The 16,225-nt window shown below is 38.6% G+C and overlaps 1 protein-coding gene across 1 annotated transcript; it reads right to left on the bottom strand.

The window, feature by feature from the left end:
* Positions 1 to 8,152: 8,152 nt before the first annotated feature.
* LOC112183326 lies at positions 8,153 to 11,928 on the bottom strand. Its single transcript, XM_024321671.2, has 7 exons — positions 11,771 to 11,928; positions 9,677 to 10,377; positions 9,305 to 9,463; positions 9,034 to 9,147; positions 8,864 to 8,917; positions 8,690 to 8,782; positions 8,153 to 8,586 (listed from the first exon to the last, which is right to left on the bottom strand). Exons 2-7 carry the CDS (start codon positions 10,346 to 10,348, stop codon positions 8,443 to 8,445), a joined length of 1,236 nt encoding a protein of 411 aa, XP_024177439.1. The 5' UTR covers positions 10,349 to 10,377; positions 11,771 to 11,928; the 3' UTR covers positions 8,153 to 8,442.
* Between the last annotated feature and the right edge of the window lie 4,297 nt (positions 11,929 to 16,225).

Here is a 16,225-nt window from a genome sequence, read left to right as displayed (position 1 = left end):
ATGGAAGAAGAAGGTCACGACCTAGATGTCAACCTCACTATTGCAGACTTCAATGGCAACAAGGAACTTGCTCAATCAATGGATGCTTCAGACTTTGACTGATCTGCTTTATTTTTTTTTCAAAGACAGATGTGAAGGCATAATGCCTCATTTTTAATTAGACTATTGCTTGGTCTTAAAGTTTATTTCAATAATGGTTTGATGAATTAGAACAAGACCTTGATTTGATTATTATTGGCTTATTAATAAATTTTGAATTTTATTCTGAAACACTGAATTTATTCAAATTTATTTACTACACATATTTACATGGTTCGAAATAGCACTATAAAGATGTAAAGCAATACATCTAGAGAAAAAAAAAATTATTAGAATGAAAAGATTATCATTCTACTAAAATAGAAATACTGTAAAGAATATGAGATATATTTAAAGTAAAAAACGCTCTATATGCACTAAGATCTAATCGAACCTTGTTAAGTTTCAAAGATATTTGTGCCAATGGTTATCATGTAAAAACACACTGTGAGAATGGAACTGAATACCTTCATATTACCTATAATAAATGTGGAATGAAATGCATTTTAGAGAAACTTATAAGTCAATCTAGTGGACCTCACTACTATTCGGATCATTGAATCCTATGCTGTCACCAACAATGAAATGTGGGACACTGACTCATTCAGGCTTTTATATGACCGCCAAGGGCACCCCGGTCGTGACATGATGATCCGTAATTTAAAGAACTCACAAGGACATCCCTTCTTTCGAGTGAAAAATAAAATGGGAGAAAAACCCGCCACACTGCAAGGTGTCGATCCTAGTACTGCTCAAATGCAGCCATTGCCTTCTGAAGTACCAGATGCACTACCTCCCTCCCATTATGCCTTATTGACTATTTCAAAGGCACATCACTCGTTTTGCAAAACCTGCTCTTTAGCAAAAACAGGATTGAGACCTTCCTATGCTAAAGATACAAAAAAAAAAAAAAATTCCATTCTTACAAAGGATACAAGGAGATATCTGTGGACCTATCCATCCAGAATGCGGACCATTCAAGTACTTTATGGTTCTGGTGGATGCCTCGACACGCTGGTCACATGCGGACAAGAAATGCTGCATTTGCAAACTCCTAGCACAGATTATACGTTTTAAGGGCTCACCACCCTGATCACCCTATCAAGTATATAAGGCTTGATAACGCTGGAGAGTTTACATTAAAAGCATTTGATGAATATTGCATGTCTATTGGGATCGATGTAGAGCATCCTGTACCCCATGTGCATACACAAAATGGTCTCGCAGAAGCCACCATCAAAAGGCTACAGATAGTGGCTAGGGCACTGGTTATGCGCACTAACCTGCCTATATCTGCTTAGGGTTATTCAATAATGCACCCAATTTTACTTATTCATTTCAGACCCACTGCTAGCCAACCATTTTCTGCGTACCAGTTGGTAACTGGATATGAGCCTGACATTTCACATTTACACATATTTGGTTGCGCAGTATATATGCCTATTACGCCCCTACAGCGCACTAAAATGGGTCCTCAGAGACGATTAAGTATTTATGTTGGATACGAATCACCAACAATTATCCGCTACTTGGAACCCTTGATAGGCGATCTCTTTACCGCTAGATTTGCGGATTGTCACTTTGATGAGACAGTCTTCCTGTCGTTGGGGGGAGATAGGAAAAAGGATTTTCCAAGGGTACTACAGAAGTTGTCATGGTTTGTCCCCACTCAGTCTCATTTTGATCCCCGTACTTCACAATGTGAAAGCGAAGTGAAAAGAATAATCGATCTTCAGAACGTAGCAGATTCGATGCCTGATGTATTTACTGATATCGCAAAAATGACGAGATCATATATACCAGCTGCAAATGTGCCTGCAAGGTTAGAAGTCCCCAACAAGGGGCACGGTGCCGCAGATAGAGGCACTGCAACCACACTTAGTGGAGATGTGGTTGAGGCTGTGGCTCTCCAAAGGAAGAGGGGGAGGCCACTTGGTTCGATTGATACTCACCCAAGGAAGAAGAGGGTGAGTAGGGCACAAACCGATCTATTAATCATCAATGTAGAGAATCCTTCTCATGAGATTTTCTCTGATTATAGTTATGTCCATGAATCAATACTGGAGGACGCTCCGATGTTTGAAATGATTCCAGAAAATAAAGAAATCTCAATGGATTATGAGAGTGCGTATGAGTTGATAAAAAGATCTTCCATACACATTGATGATGTATTTGCATACACTGTTGCTCAAGAAATCATAGAGCAATATGATATCGAACCACGCTCTGTTGCAGAATGTCAACAAAGAGCAGATTGGTCTAAATGGAAAAAAGCAATCCAGGCAGAACTAGATTCTCTGGCAAAGAGACAGGTATTTGGTCCGGTAGTGCTAACCCCACTAAGTGTAAAGCCTGTAGGACATAAATGGGTCTTTGTTAGAAAGCGTAATGACTAAGGTACAAAGCTCGCCTTATGGCGCAAGGTTTCTCACAATGCCCTGGAATTGACTACGGGGAGACATATTCTCCCGTAAAGGATGTTATAACGTTCCGCTACTTAGTTAGCTTGGTAGTTTCCGAAAGACTGGAAATGCAGCTCATGGATGTGGTTACTGCATATCTCTATGGGGATCTTGATTTAGAGATATATATGAAAGTGCCTAATGACCTTACATTACCCAAGTCAAGTGACTCTAAACCACGGAGTACGTTTGCAATTAAGTTGAAACGCTCACTTTACGGATTGAAACAATCCTGGCGGATGTGGTATACCCGTCTAAGTGACTACTTGATTAAAAAGGGTTATAAGAACAATGAATTATGCCCCTGCGTATTCATAAAGAAAACTAGTTCCGGATTTGTAATTGTAGCTATATATGTCAATGATATGAACATAATAGGTACTCTTGATGAAATCAGAGAAACCGCGAGCTATTTGAAATCCGAATTTGAGATGAAGGATCTTGGGAAAACTCGATTCTGTTTAGGCCTTGAACTAGAACACCGAGTTTGTGGAATACTAATCCACCAGTCTGCGTATGTCCAAAAGTCAGGCCATTTAACATAGATAAAGCACATCCTGCTAGCACTCCTATGATAGGTCGAAGTTTGGATGCAAGGAAAGATCTATTTCGTCCAAAGGAAGATGACGAAGAGGTGTTGGGAGCTGAAATTCCCTATCTAAGTGCAATAGGCGCATTATTGTACTAAGCCCAATGTACTCGACCAGACGTTTCATTCTCAGTGAACTTGTTAGCTAGATTTAGCTCAGCGCCAATGCAACTTCACTGAAATGGTATCAAGAACATTTTCTGATACCTAAAAAGAACCATTGACTTGGGACTGTTCTTTTCCTACAGAGAGACAAGAGGGACCGCAGATGGAACTGCAATCCCTAGAAGACATGTTGATGGTGAAAGCGCTACTCACTACACTGAAACGCCAAATGACATTTTGGTTGGTTTTGCTGATGCTAGGTGCCTCTCTGACCCACATAAAGGTCGTTCCCAAACTGGTTATGTATTTCCATTGGGAACATGGCGATATCTTGTAGATCAACCAAGCAAACCCTTGTGGCTACCTCCTCGAACCACTCAGATATCATTGCTCTACATGAGGCAGTTTGTGAGTGTATATGGTTAAGAGCTATCATTACACATATTTGAGGGACTAGTGGTTTGAGTTCTACCACTGAAGAGCCTACTTGCATTTATGAAGATAATGCAGCTTGCATCGAACAGATGCAGCTAGGATATATCAAGGGTGATAATACAAAACACATATCGCCAAAGTTTTTCTACAATCAGCAATAACAGGCCCTCCTCAAGATTCAAGTGAATCAAGTAAGGTCTGAGGAGAATGTGGCAAATTTATTCACCAAATCATTGCCTAAGGCCATATTTGAGAAACATGTGAAAAGCATAGGAATGCGAAGACTTTCCAAGCTCCCCTGATTAATGTAAGTATCAGGGGGAGGTGTAGACGTCAGGGGAGTTTAACACACACATGTCATCCTCAAATGTAAAAGGTGCGTTGTGCTCTTTTCTTTCGACCAAGGTGTATTTTTTTGTCCCACAAGGTTTTTATTGTTACTTAGCAAGGTTTTTGGTGAGGCAACAACTCATGCACCATTTCGTCTTTGACTTGACACAAGGGGGAGTGTTAAAGGAAAAACATATTATGTGCCTTCGTCAAAGCGACTGACGGAGAGGGAATCAAGGAATCAGCGATTATCATCAATCAGCACGATTACGGATCAATTAGCATTTAATGTCATCATTGTAATTGATATTTCTATTGTAATTCTCTCGCTATATAAAGGGGTTATGAAATGAAATGAGTGGACCAATTCCAATTCCATTTTACTTTTACAATTTACTTATTTTTATTTATTTATTTCTATTTTTTATCCAGTATGATTGAGTTCGAAGCTCAATCAAGATTATGAGTATCTTGAAAAAAAAAATGAAAAAAAAAAAACAGAATATGGGTGCGGTTGAGAGAAATATAGAAATAAAGAGCAATTTTTTTTGGCACCATGACCAAAATATCCTCCAAATAATGGATATTTACGAGTCTTTAACAAATAGACAAAATGATTAAAGTGAAAGACGGTATCAAAGCTGAGTGACTAAAGCGATATATTTGAAAGTGTGTGACCAAAGTGTCGAATGAGTCAAATTTAGTGAATATTTGTATAATTTTGCCTATTTTAATTGTTCTCATTCTATGTCAACTTCGTATTTATTGGTTCACTCTCATGGAGAAAGCTTTCCAATTCTTAGGACTTTAAAAGCTGAAGTACTTAAACTTATGCATGATCCTGAATTTTCTGAGAATACTGCAAAGTTAAGAGGTGTACATGCATAGCATCTGCTGGCCATAATCAGCATTCAAGAGTTGACCATGTCACACTGTCGGAATGACTTATATAGTGTAACCCCCGGAAACACAGCATGACAACCTCCACCGCCAAGTCAACTCCAGGCCGGAACACGCCTCGACGCGCCGATACGCGCCACCCAAAGTTGGCTCTGCAGAAAGAACCGAAACTCAGCAAACTGAGGTATATAAGTCCCACATCGAAAACAAGAGTGAGGTAACTCACTCTTTCACCTATAAAAGGTCCACTTCTATCTCTTCATTAAATATACGTTCAACAGCTATTCACCGCTGCATTTGTCAATACAAGTACATTGCTTAACTTTAGCATCGGAGGAGCAAAGACCGCCAACTGCGGTCTCCCCTCTTGACGCCGTTGTATTTCTCTTGACAGATTAGCGCGAGTTTCAGAAACATACACATATCGGAAGATTGGACTCCTGTCCACGTTATCGGAAGCCGACTCCATACGGCGGTATTTTGAGCATTAACAAGAGGTTTGATGTCTGAACTTGAAATCATGTCTGAAATTGGAAACCAGTTTGAACCAGAATGGGAGCTAGTCAGTTGAATAGTGACCCTTTAGTGTAATATGTGAATCCTTCACTGTAACGTAAAATCTCAGAAAGTACACGCTGATGGATTAGTACATGTGCCCAAAAATATCCGACTTTGGAATGGCCAAGCTGCTCCAGCTAGCAACACCAAATCAGAACCTCTACCAGCATTAGCGGGACTAAAGGGTATCGTACCTGAGTGGCATATTACAGCGAAGTTGTGTGGTTGGAGATGGTATGCTGTCAAAGGAAAGAGGACTGGATTCCCCTGGCAGAGTAATTGATGTGGCCAAAAGAGGCACTCAATTTAACCCTGCAAAATGTAGTTGTTAGTATAGGATAAGCAGGGATCGTTCAGTCCGGGGATTGTAAGGTACACCTAAACAAAAAGGTCAATTTAAATTAGTAATTAATAAAACAAGTATTAACAAGTATTTATCTATAAATTTACACAAGAAACAACCATAAAAAGGGGGGATTCAACTTTTGGTTTCTAAGTTCCTACGAAATAAAACAAAAAGATAAATATATACATGTGATCGACTTCTTCACACTCAAATCAGAATTTCCAAACCATATCAACATGCAATGAATTATTTCAATCTAAACAACCTAAAATCGTGCCAACACTAAATATCAGAAATGAATTCGAAGTACAAGTCTGAAGAGATCGAGTACCACTTTAATTCTTCTTTAATCTCCTAAGTTAGGAAAAGTCCATAACTTAAAATATTTCATATAAAACATCACGTTAATACTGAAGAGCATCCGTCAATATTAAATATGAATCATTAAGTGCAGTTAGAATTCTGAATTCAAACATGTATGCATCCATAAGAAGTTACAAACGCACAAACATGTAGCATACAATTTCGACCATTGTACATAACCTTTACCACTTCAATTTATGCCCCAAAACTATTAGGTGAATCAGAACACAAATTTGGCTTTATTAACCTGCAGATTAACATAGTTATTCAACCAAAATCATATGCTTAAAGATATAAAGGATGGCACAAAATCATATTGTAAAGATATCATAAACAACTCAAGAACATAAAGAAACAAATCTGAAAATTACTAACATAAACTCATTCTCAACAAAAATCAAATTCCAATAACAAAGTTCATAATCAAAATCTGAAATTCAATACTAAAGAGTACGAAAACAGAAATAAGGGCCATGAATTACACTTTTTGATCTTCAAGGAAGCTTGGAGAACGTCAAGAGAACACAAGGCTTGGCCTTCAAGAACACGAACAGCCTTGGAGAAGTCCTAAAGCTCTTCACGACAAGAGACTTTTTCTGAATATTTGGAGAGGGTTTTGGAGAGAAGAGAGCTAAGCTAATGAACTGAATTTTGTATGAAGAAGTGATGATTTTGGAGTAGAGAATGACTGCTATTTATAGTAGAATTCTCATCTCTTGTGATGCAATTATGGCCAATCATCTTGAGGTGATTTCTCCTCCAAATTTGCTTGATTTTCTCATGACAAAGTCTTGATTTTTCTGATCTCTTTTCCCCTTAATGACTCATTGTATATTCCTTGAATAGTGACCAGATACATCCCTTATTTCTCTCCTTTAAATTGCACTAATATCTTCTTCCAATTGTGCACATAATGAACTCCTACAATCAAGAAAAATCAGAATTTAATTAGTGTTATAATCAATAGTAAATAAGATAATCAATAATAAATATTGATTATAAACACTCCCTTTTATCTCCTTGAATTCTTCCTGCTTTATGTGCTTCATCTTATCATTCATGTTTCCTTGATTACATCACTCAAGAGTTCTTAATGGGATGGACTCTCTTTAAAACAAGAAAATCAGAAATTAGAACATTTAAAAGAAGAAAGTTCCCAAAAACAAAATAGGAAATATTTCCTAAAATGAAAGAGGAAAGTTTCTAAAATGACTTGTCCTTAATTTACTCTCATTTCTACTCTTTTTCGCTTGTTTTCTCCATTTCAGTCCTTGAAGTACCTAAAAACATAAACTATGTTATAATTATTAATTTTAAGAGAATAGCTTAGCCAAATGAGGGAAAATACATATTAAAAATGTCACACTTTGTGCTCATATCAGTAATATGGGACGAATTGGCCTACCATTTTCGAAAGTGGTGAGCTCAGTAAATTGGTGGTGGAATGAACTATGAAGAGATAAACAGAAGGCAATTGGAAAAGATGGTTATAGCGGGACTTTGGTGAGGATGAGTCTTCCCTCGGACCTTCAATGTAAAAAAATTCTGATGTTGGAAGGAACCGTAGACATCCCAATCCCTCCGATTCCAAGTTAAAAACTTAACAGCTACATGCCCATATTTATGATGAACCGGCACATATTGATTATGAATGTGTCAATGACTAAAATAAGCGTAATATGCTCGAGCAATCCTCTCTCGACTTCAGAATGTAGAGGAAGACTCTGCATCAAATGAGAGCCTTTTGGAGGACAAGAGGACTTTTGCTCGTTATAAGAGGTTGCGGGTCTTTTTGCACCAATCCTGTTTTCACCATCCCTATAGTTGGTAGATCATTCGATCAGGAACTAGCTGTTGCAGAGATCCATCGACTAATGTTGGTGATCATTCTCATTCTTGCTGGGGAAATGTTGTGAGATCGTGATTCTATATCCCTGAACTGAGCCAAACCAGTAACAGATTTCAACCGAAATAGTCTTTGCAAGGTGTGTGAATAGGTACAAGGTTACCATTGAATTAAACAGGTTGATAAGGTATTAAAGCCCCTTATCCTGTTAGTCCAAGAGTCAAGGTATCTGCAAGCATTACAATTTAAGTTTAGGACACAAACCAATGAAACAGACGGTCTAGCCAGTTTTTGCCTTCCAAGTATTTGCCTTTCCCTCAATTTCTACAGGGTCCGGCAGGCCATCCTTCCACAGACACCACACCCCAACTCGTAACTTTGCTCGGAAGCCAACCTCTCATTATTGGTAATATTGTCTGTTTGCAAGTCGTTATCGCCTCTTACGCTTACTTGAATCAAATTCCATATCTTTGTCTGGGGCAAAGCCACTTTTCCACCCACCCAGTGAGCATAAAAGTTGAATATCAGCACCACCCTCTGGAGATTGACCCCTATTGCAGTTATCCTCTGTAATCTGCACGAATGGATTTAAATCACAAGTAATTGTACTATATTGCACAGTCGATCCTTATAACGCAGTTTAATGCCAACATTTGCAATTCATTTTGCTGACGAACCTGCTTTTTAGAATTCCCGCCAACCTCTTCAATGGTTCTGTACTTATATTTATCTGCCGACTTCACCAATTCCAACTCTCGCCGACACTCAGCCTGTAATCATTTCCTTTGCGAGTGAGGGAAAATTATGTAAAACTCTTGTGACCAAAATAACAAAAGAAATGTTCATCTCACTAATTCCCTCTTCAGCACCGCAGCTTCAGCTTCCTTTGTCTTGAGTGCCAGCTCCTGTTACAAACAATAATAAATGTTACAATGTCAATGAAGTGGACTTAATGAATACGACTAATACAAGGTAATCAATTAAACGAATTTTCATCTCCTGTTTGAGATGGAACCCTCACACTGTCCCTCTTCAGGCGCAAAATCTCGTCACGCGCCTTTAGCGACTGCTCTGTTGCTATTGATGTCAGACCAGCAATCTGCAGAAGTAATGTTGACGCTGTGTCGGCACTAACCTGTGTTACAGATCACATCGCATCACTTACTTAATTCTGAGGAACCTAATACTGCATCCCAAACTAGATGGGGAAATCTCCCAACCCAACCCGCATGAATCAATCCATTTCATATTCCATTTCTGAAAGACTACAGAAAGAATTCGGCCGCAATTACCGCTTTAACATGTGGTGACAATGAGACATAGCTATAAGTCACTCCCCGTGGTATGTCAACGTGATCGCATCTATACTCATCGCCGAACCCTACTAGGTTAATGCTCCAAGGTGGCATTGTAATGTCACTCACCTCCACTATTTGTGCAGTTTCTTCCCCCTGCAAACATGACAACCTTCATCATTATTACAACTTATACACAAATATGATTCAGATACAACATTGTTCAAAGCAGGCCCAAACCGATTCATATTCATTTATTCACCCTGTAACTGTTCTTCTTTTCCAATCATGGTCACCGGATAGTATATTACAAAACCAGAACATTATTACTGTCCCAAGTATCCGACCTTAAGGTACATCAGAGTATACCTGCTTAAACAATTTGGCCCTTGGCTCTGCCTCTATCTTGTTGAAAAGATCCTTCTCAGTGTCTCCCACAAACTCAAACCCCCCATTGCATTTCACCGTGTAGTCATCTGCCCTAGAGGTGCTGACTGAACAAGTGCGCCTTGCACCAAGATGTCCCATGTCTGCATGAGTAACCGAACCATTGGAATGCATGGCAAGATCGTGATTGTGTTCGGTTTTGAATTCAGTGATGATGTATGTTTGACTATTCTTATTGAAATGGATACAGCATGCTGCTAGGCAGTTGCATCGGGTCTCTTGCTTAGCATTACGAACACGGTCCTCTTTTTGCAGCCACTTTGCTTCTCTTTTACCTTCTTTATTACAAACCAATCTTCGCCTCGTTATCCTGCCTCCAATCCCTCTAGTAACCCTCTGCAATCTTGTCATAAAACCAAGTGCAGTTGCATACATTCTATACCAATTTTCGGCATCATCCAAAGTGGCGAATTCTCTTCCTTCTACATCCTCCGCAGTCAATTCAGCAAAACTTTTCCCAACACGGCTTTTGGCAGTAAAATTCTCATCCCCATAACTGACCCTCTCTTCCTGTGGTGGTTCAGATGAGTCGTGATCAGCAGATTGGACCTCTGTGTATCGGCAATCACTCGAACTGGGATGCTCAAAGTTCATGCTTGGATAAACCAATATGTCTGAAAAGCCTATTTGAAAATCAAAAATCGACGTCAGCAAATTAAGCATCTGGCCATCTGGGTTGAAACTATTTAACAGTATAAAATTCAAATGGCGCATACTACAGATGTATAAAGTTCAAATTCTATTGCCTAACTGCCTGACTTGGTCCTTAATCTAGCCACAATACCTGACAAACCAAGTTCTTCTGCAACTGAACATGAAATTCAAAATCACATAAAAGCACATAAAGGGTGCATGAATAAACATGCCAGTATGTTTATTCAGGCAATCTGAAACTATCAGAACCTAACACAATTCCAAAAAACAAAACTCTTGACAAGGTGCACTTCAAATGACAATCAATTTGTAAAAGTTGTCAACTAAGTTTCCACCTCTCTTAACCCTTGCCACTCGTTACAAACTACAAATATATGACACAACCCCGCCATGGTATGTTGACGTGCTTACAAGGAATAAAGGCTCCCAGTAAGACCAATAAATACAAGACACAGAATCCAGAGAAGATCATAACTTACAGCTACTTTCATTCAAGAATATAACACATTAACTAATATTCCTTATTGCCTATGGACAGTCTTTCCAATTCATAGGTAATAAGATATGTTTAACATAAATTTGATAGTTTACTATAGCTTTACCATTTGAGTGGTCGGTGTCTAATACTAAGGCTACCAAACCAAGTTCAACAAGTGTAGAATATGAGATAATAGTCCAGAGGAAATGTGGACACCAGAACAAATTTAGGTATTCAACGACTTTTACAAGGCTATCACACAATGTCCAAAGTATCAACATGCCTGAAATGAGGCCATTAGTTGAAAGAAACCAGGGCACCCATTTGATGACAATAAAACTACTGCAGCATAGATTCCATGTATTACCAGGGAAAATTTACGATGGTTTAACTTGCTAAATCGATGCAACAACTGCTATAGCAAGCAAAATTACTTGTCCAAATGCTCTAAATTATTTGGGGGCAGTGATGAAAATGATGGTGTATCTACAATTATCCCACCGAGTTTCGATTAATTCAACTATCACTGTGCAACAATTCAGATATTTTGCATTGCTGCATTTACACAATCCTCCTTGAAATGTTATTCATTCTACTTTGATTTCGATTCCGAGTAACAGTGTCTGGCCATATACACTCATAGACATCAAAGCAACAACAACAGCATAGTGAGGAGTTGTAAACACCCACCATATGTTCACATACACTTGAATTAGAAATTACCCTCATCCAAGTGTTCAATTAATTTCAAGTGCTCATTACACCCACATTGGAACCCTAATAAGTCAGTATTTTTAATGGAGGAACAAAACCAACATGAATCAAATTCGTTTGCAACAGATAGTTGAAGTTGAAAATTTGAATCAGAGGAAAGCAATACTGACCAGTTCACGCGCCGCCCAAGTGCGGTGGCCGATAAGCGCTGATGAGGAGTCGGAAAGTTGCCTGCGTTTTTCCGGTGAAGATTGTAATGTCACTTCCTTTCTTTCCAGATTTTCCAGTTGGTCTCTGTTTTTGATCCACGATTTACAGTTTTGCAGTTTTAATCAAACTAAGAAATGCGTTTTTTATGGCCATGATTGACAACAAAAATAAATAACAACGGTTGGGATTCATGCTGACTGGGCCGAGAAGGCATGCTCCGAGCAGGGGTGACTAAATAGTAAATACTTCCTTTTCAAGTCAATCCTCATTTCTTTTTAAAAAATAAAATAAAGTAAAATAAAATTGATCGGTTTGTTTCAAGCCCTTTTTTTTTTCCTTTCTTTCTTTCTTTATGAAAAACCACAATATATTTAGACCGGAGATACATGATGTCACACTCTTTTTAGGGCACATTATCTTTCAAGTAACTTTAACTGTTCTCTAACACAATCAATACATAAATCATGAATTTTAGAACTAACAACTTATTTGTTTTTGAGTCGTTTAAAACTTTGAATATAATAAATGTGCCATAACAGATAAACCCAAATCCAACGTAATTCTGTTATAAAAGCAAACCCAAACTGAATGAGCTAACTACATTTCTTTTTTTTTTTTTTTTTTTTATCGAAATGAGCTAACTACATAGGCAGCCCTCAATGATAGACCAAGATTATTTCGTGGACCATTTGCCATGTAAACAAGTTGGTGTCTTAACTAAAAACGTTACTTTCTCCCAAAACAAAAAAAACAAAAACTAAAAAAGTTACTTCAAATCTTGAAGTCATTACATAATGACTTCACCACTTGACCATGTAAAACATTCATCGCCGAGTTATTTTAAATTTACAATCCGACCTGACTCCTTTAATAAACAATTAAACAAGTTCATTTCGTGTTCTCTAATAACATACAAATGACCAAATTTTAATTTTTCAGATTCAGCACGTTTTATATTGTAAAAATTTCGAGTTCAGACACCTAATTAATGTTTTGTCAAAAAAAAAAATCATTAGATATAGTCTCGTCTAAGGATTGAAATATCTGCGATATTTTTGATATATTCCCCTATATCTTCCTTTTTAAAGGGATTGATATATCATATGAGAAAAATATATTGTCTTCCACCGTTTATGTAAAATTTCTCTGATATCGTCAAATATCCCCTATATGTTCCCGATATATTAAATATTTGGGATATATTCCCGATAAAATGAAAAAATATCTGTAAAATCTGATGGAAAAATAATAGAAAAAAAAAACTCAATTATTCACAAAAACATACATTATGTTTAAGGATAATAGAATTGAGAGAGATTGATGAGAGAATTGTATATCATTATTGAGAATAGGAGCCCTATATAGGGATTACAAAGTACATGTTCTAATGTTACAAGGAAATCTAATCCGAATAGAACTAGGAACTCTAGAACATTCTCTCCTATTACTACTCCTAGTTTGATAAGGCACACTAAGTCGATTTTCCTTCAACACTCCCCCTTGTGCCGCTCAAACTTGGTGGTGACGCTTCATCCGTTGCCTCATTAAAAACCTTGCCAGTAACAAAAAACCAGTGGGACAAAAATAACCTTGGTCGAAGGACAAAAAGAGCACAACACACCCTTCACTCATCGAGATCGAACATGTAGACATCATAACTCCCCCTGATGTCGATATCTCCCCCTGATTCCTATAATCATGGGAGTTCGGATAACTTTCTCAATCCGATGCTCTTCACATGTTTCTCGAATGTTGATTTAGGTAAAGACTTAGTGAATAAGTCCGCTACATTATCCTCTGATCGGATTTGATTCACTTCAATCTTTAGAAGTGATTGTTATTACGGATTATAAAAGAACTTAGGCGATATATGCTTGGTGTTGTCGCCCTTGATGAAACCTAACTTCATTTGTTCAATACAAGCTGCATTATCCTCATAAATGCATGTAGGTTCATTTGTGGTAGACTTCAAATCACAACTTCCTTGAATATGTCTAATTACAAACCTTAGCCATATACATTCACGTATGGCTTCATGTAGAGCAATAATCTCTGCATGATTTGAGGAAGTAGCAACAAGGGTCTGCTTTGTAGACCTCCAAGATATCGCAGTGCTTCCCATGGTAAAGACATAACCCGTTTGGGAGCGACTTTTGTGAGGGTCAGAGAGGTACCCTGCATCAACAAAACCCATCAAAACATCATTGTCGTTTTGATGGAGGGGAGTAGGGAGACACCGGCCAACTCTTGGACGGTGGCTTTTTGCCTTTATGGGGTCCTATCCCGAAATTCGGTCATTCATTTTCTCTCTGTAGGGATATAATAGGCCCATATCAATCGTACCTCTAAGGTATCGAAAGATTTTCTTTACACCAATCTAATGGCGGCGTGTTGGCGCAGAGTTATGTCTAGCTAACAAGTTCACTGCGAAGGAGATGTCTGGTCTTGTGCATTGAGCTAAGTACAATAATGCGCCTATTGCACTTAAGTAGGGCACTTCGGCCTCTAATAATTCTTCGTCCTCATCATTTGGACGAAACGGATCTTTTCCGGGCTCAAGACTACAACCAATCATGGGAGTACTCACAGACTTTGCTTTATCTTCATTAAAGCGCCTTAGAATTTTCTGAGTATACGCAGACTGATGAATCAAAATTCTATCACTACTATGCTCGAGTTCTAAACTGAGACAAAACCGTGTTTTCCCAAGATCTTTCATCTCAAATTCGGATTTCAAGTATTTAGCAGTTTCCTTTAACTCATCTAGAGTTCCAATTAGGTTCATGTCATCAACATAAACTGCTACGATTGCAAATCCGGAACTTGTTCTTTTAATGAACACGCATGGGCATATTTCATTGTTAATATATCCCTTCCCAATCAATTAGTCACTTAGACAGTTATACCACATCCGTTCGGATTGTTTTAATCCATATAGTGAGCGTTTTGATCTTATTGAAAACGCGCTCCGTGGTTTAGAGCTACTTGATTTGGGTAATTGAAGTCCATCTGGAACCTTCATATATATCTCTAAATCTAGATCCCCATAGAGATATGCTGTAACCACATCCATAAGCTGCATGTCAAGTTTTTCAAAAACTACCAAACTGACAAGGTAGCGGAACGTTATAATGTCCATTACGGGAGAATATGTCTCCTCGTAGTCGATTCCAGGGCGTTGTGAGAAACCTTGCACCACAAGGTGGGCTTTATATCTTACCACCTCATTTTTCTCATTACGCTTTCTAACAAAGACCCATTTATGGCCAACAGGTTTTACATTAGGGGGTGTCTGCATTATAGGCCCAAACACCTGTCTCTTTGTTAGTGAATCCAATTCAGCCTGGATCGCATCTTTCCATTTAGGCCAATCCGCTCTTCGTTGACATTCTTCAATAGAACGAGGTTCGATATCATCATATTATATAATTCCTTTAGCAATATGATATGCAAATGCATTATCAATAGCCATAGAATTTCTATCCATCATCTCATGTACACTAGTGTAATTCATGGAGATCTCTCTATTCTCTGGAGTTGGTTCTGACATTGGAGCGTCCCCCAATGATGTCTCTTGGATATAACCATAATCCAGAATATTCTCATGAGATGGACTATTTACAACGATGATTAATGGATTATTTTGTGCCAAACTTGCTTTCTTTCTTGGGCGAGAATCCATCGAACCTATAGGCCTCACGCGCTTCCTGGCAGGAGCCATGGGCCTAGTCACAACGTCACCATCACTATGAGAGGGGATGTTGGTGCCATGCTCAGTTGCCCTTGAGATGGCGTCATGTCCTCTAATTTTAGGGACATCAATCCTTGCAGGCACGTTTGCAGTAGGTATGTGTGATCTCGTCACTTTAGCGATATCAGAAAACGCATCAGGCATCGATTTTGCTACGTTCTGAAGGTCGAGAATTTTCGCACTTCAATTTCAGACTGTACCGTTCGAGGATCAAGATGAGATAGAGTGGGAACAGACCACGACAATTCCTGTTGTTCCTGTTGAACATTTATGTTCCTATCTCCCCCTAACGACGGGAAGACTGTCTCATCGAAGTGACAATCTGCAAATCTAGCGGTAAAGAGATCGCCTGTCAAGGGTTCTATGTAGCGGACAATGGTTGGAGAATCATATCCAACATAAACGCCTAATCATAATTGAGGACCCATTTTGGTGCGCTGTGGAGGCGCAATAGGCACATAGACTGCAGATCCAAATATGCGTAAGTGTGAGACATCAGGCTCATACCCAGTGACCATCTGGGACACAGAAAAGGGTTGAGTGGCAGTGGGCCTCAGACGAATAAGCACAGTTGCATGCAATCTTGCATAGCCCCAAGCAGAAATAGGGAGATTGGTGCGCATTACCAATGCCCTAGCAACCATTTGTAGTCGCTTAATGGCGG

Source organism: Rosa chinensis, chromosome 2 (assembly GCF_002994745.2).
Source record: "Rosa chinensis cultivar Old Blush chromosome 2, RchiOBHm-V2, whole genome shotgun sequence".
NCBI classification, from domain to species: domain Eukaryota; kingdom Viridiplantae; phylum Streptophyta; class Magnoliopsida; order Rosales; family Rosaceae; genus Rosa; species Rosa chinensis.
This window is presented reverse-complemented; position numbering and strand designations above follow the sequence as displayed.

Coding starts and splice junctions, on each gene's coding strand:
- LOC112183326 (XM_024321671.2), bottom strand. CDS start 10,348: ATGAACTTTGAGCATCCCAGTTCGAGTGATTGCCGATACACAGAGGTC. Junction 9,148..9,304: donor TGTCACCACATGTTAAAGCG/GTAATTGCGGCC, acceptor TCTGTAACACAG/GTTAGTGCCGACACAGCGTC. Junction 8,918..9,033: donor TGCGCCTGAAGAGGGACAGT/GTGAGGGTTCCA, acceptor TGTTTGTAACAG/GAGCTGGCACTCAAGACAAA.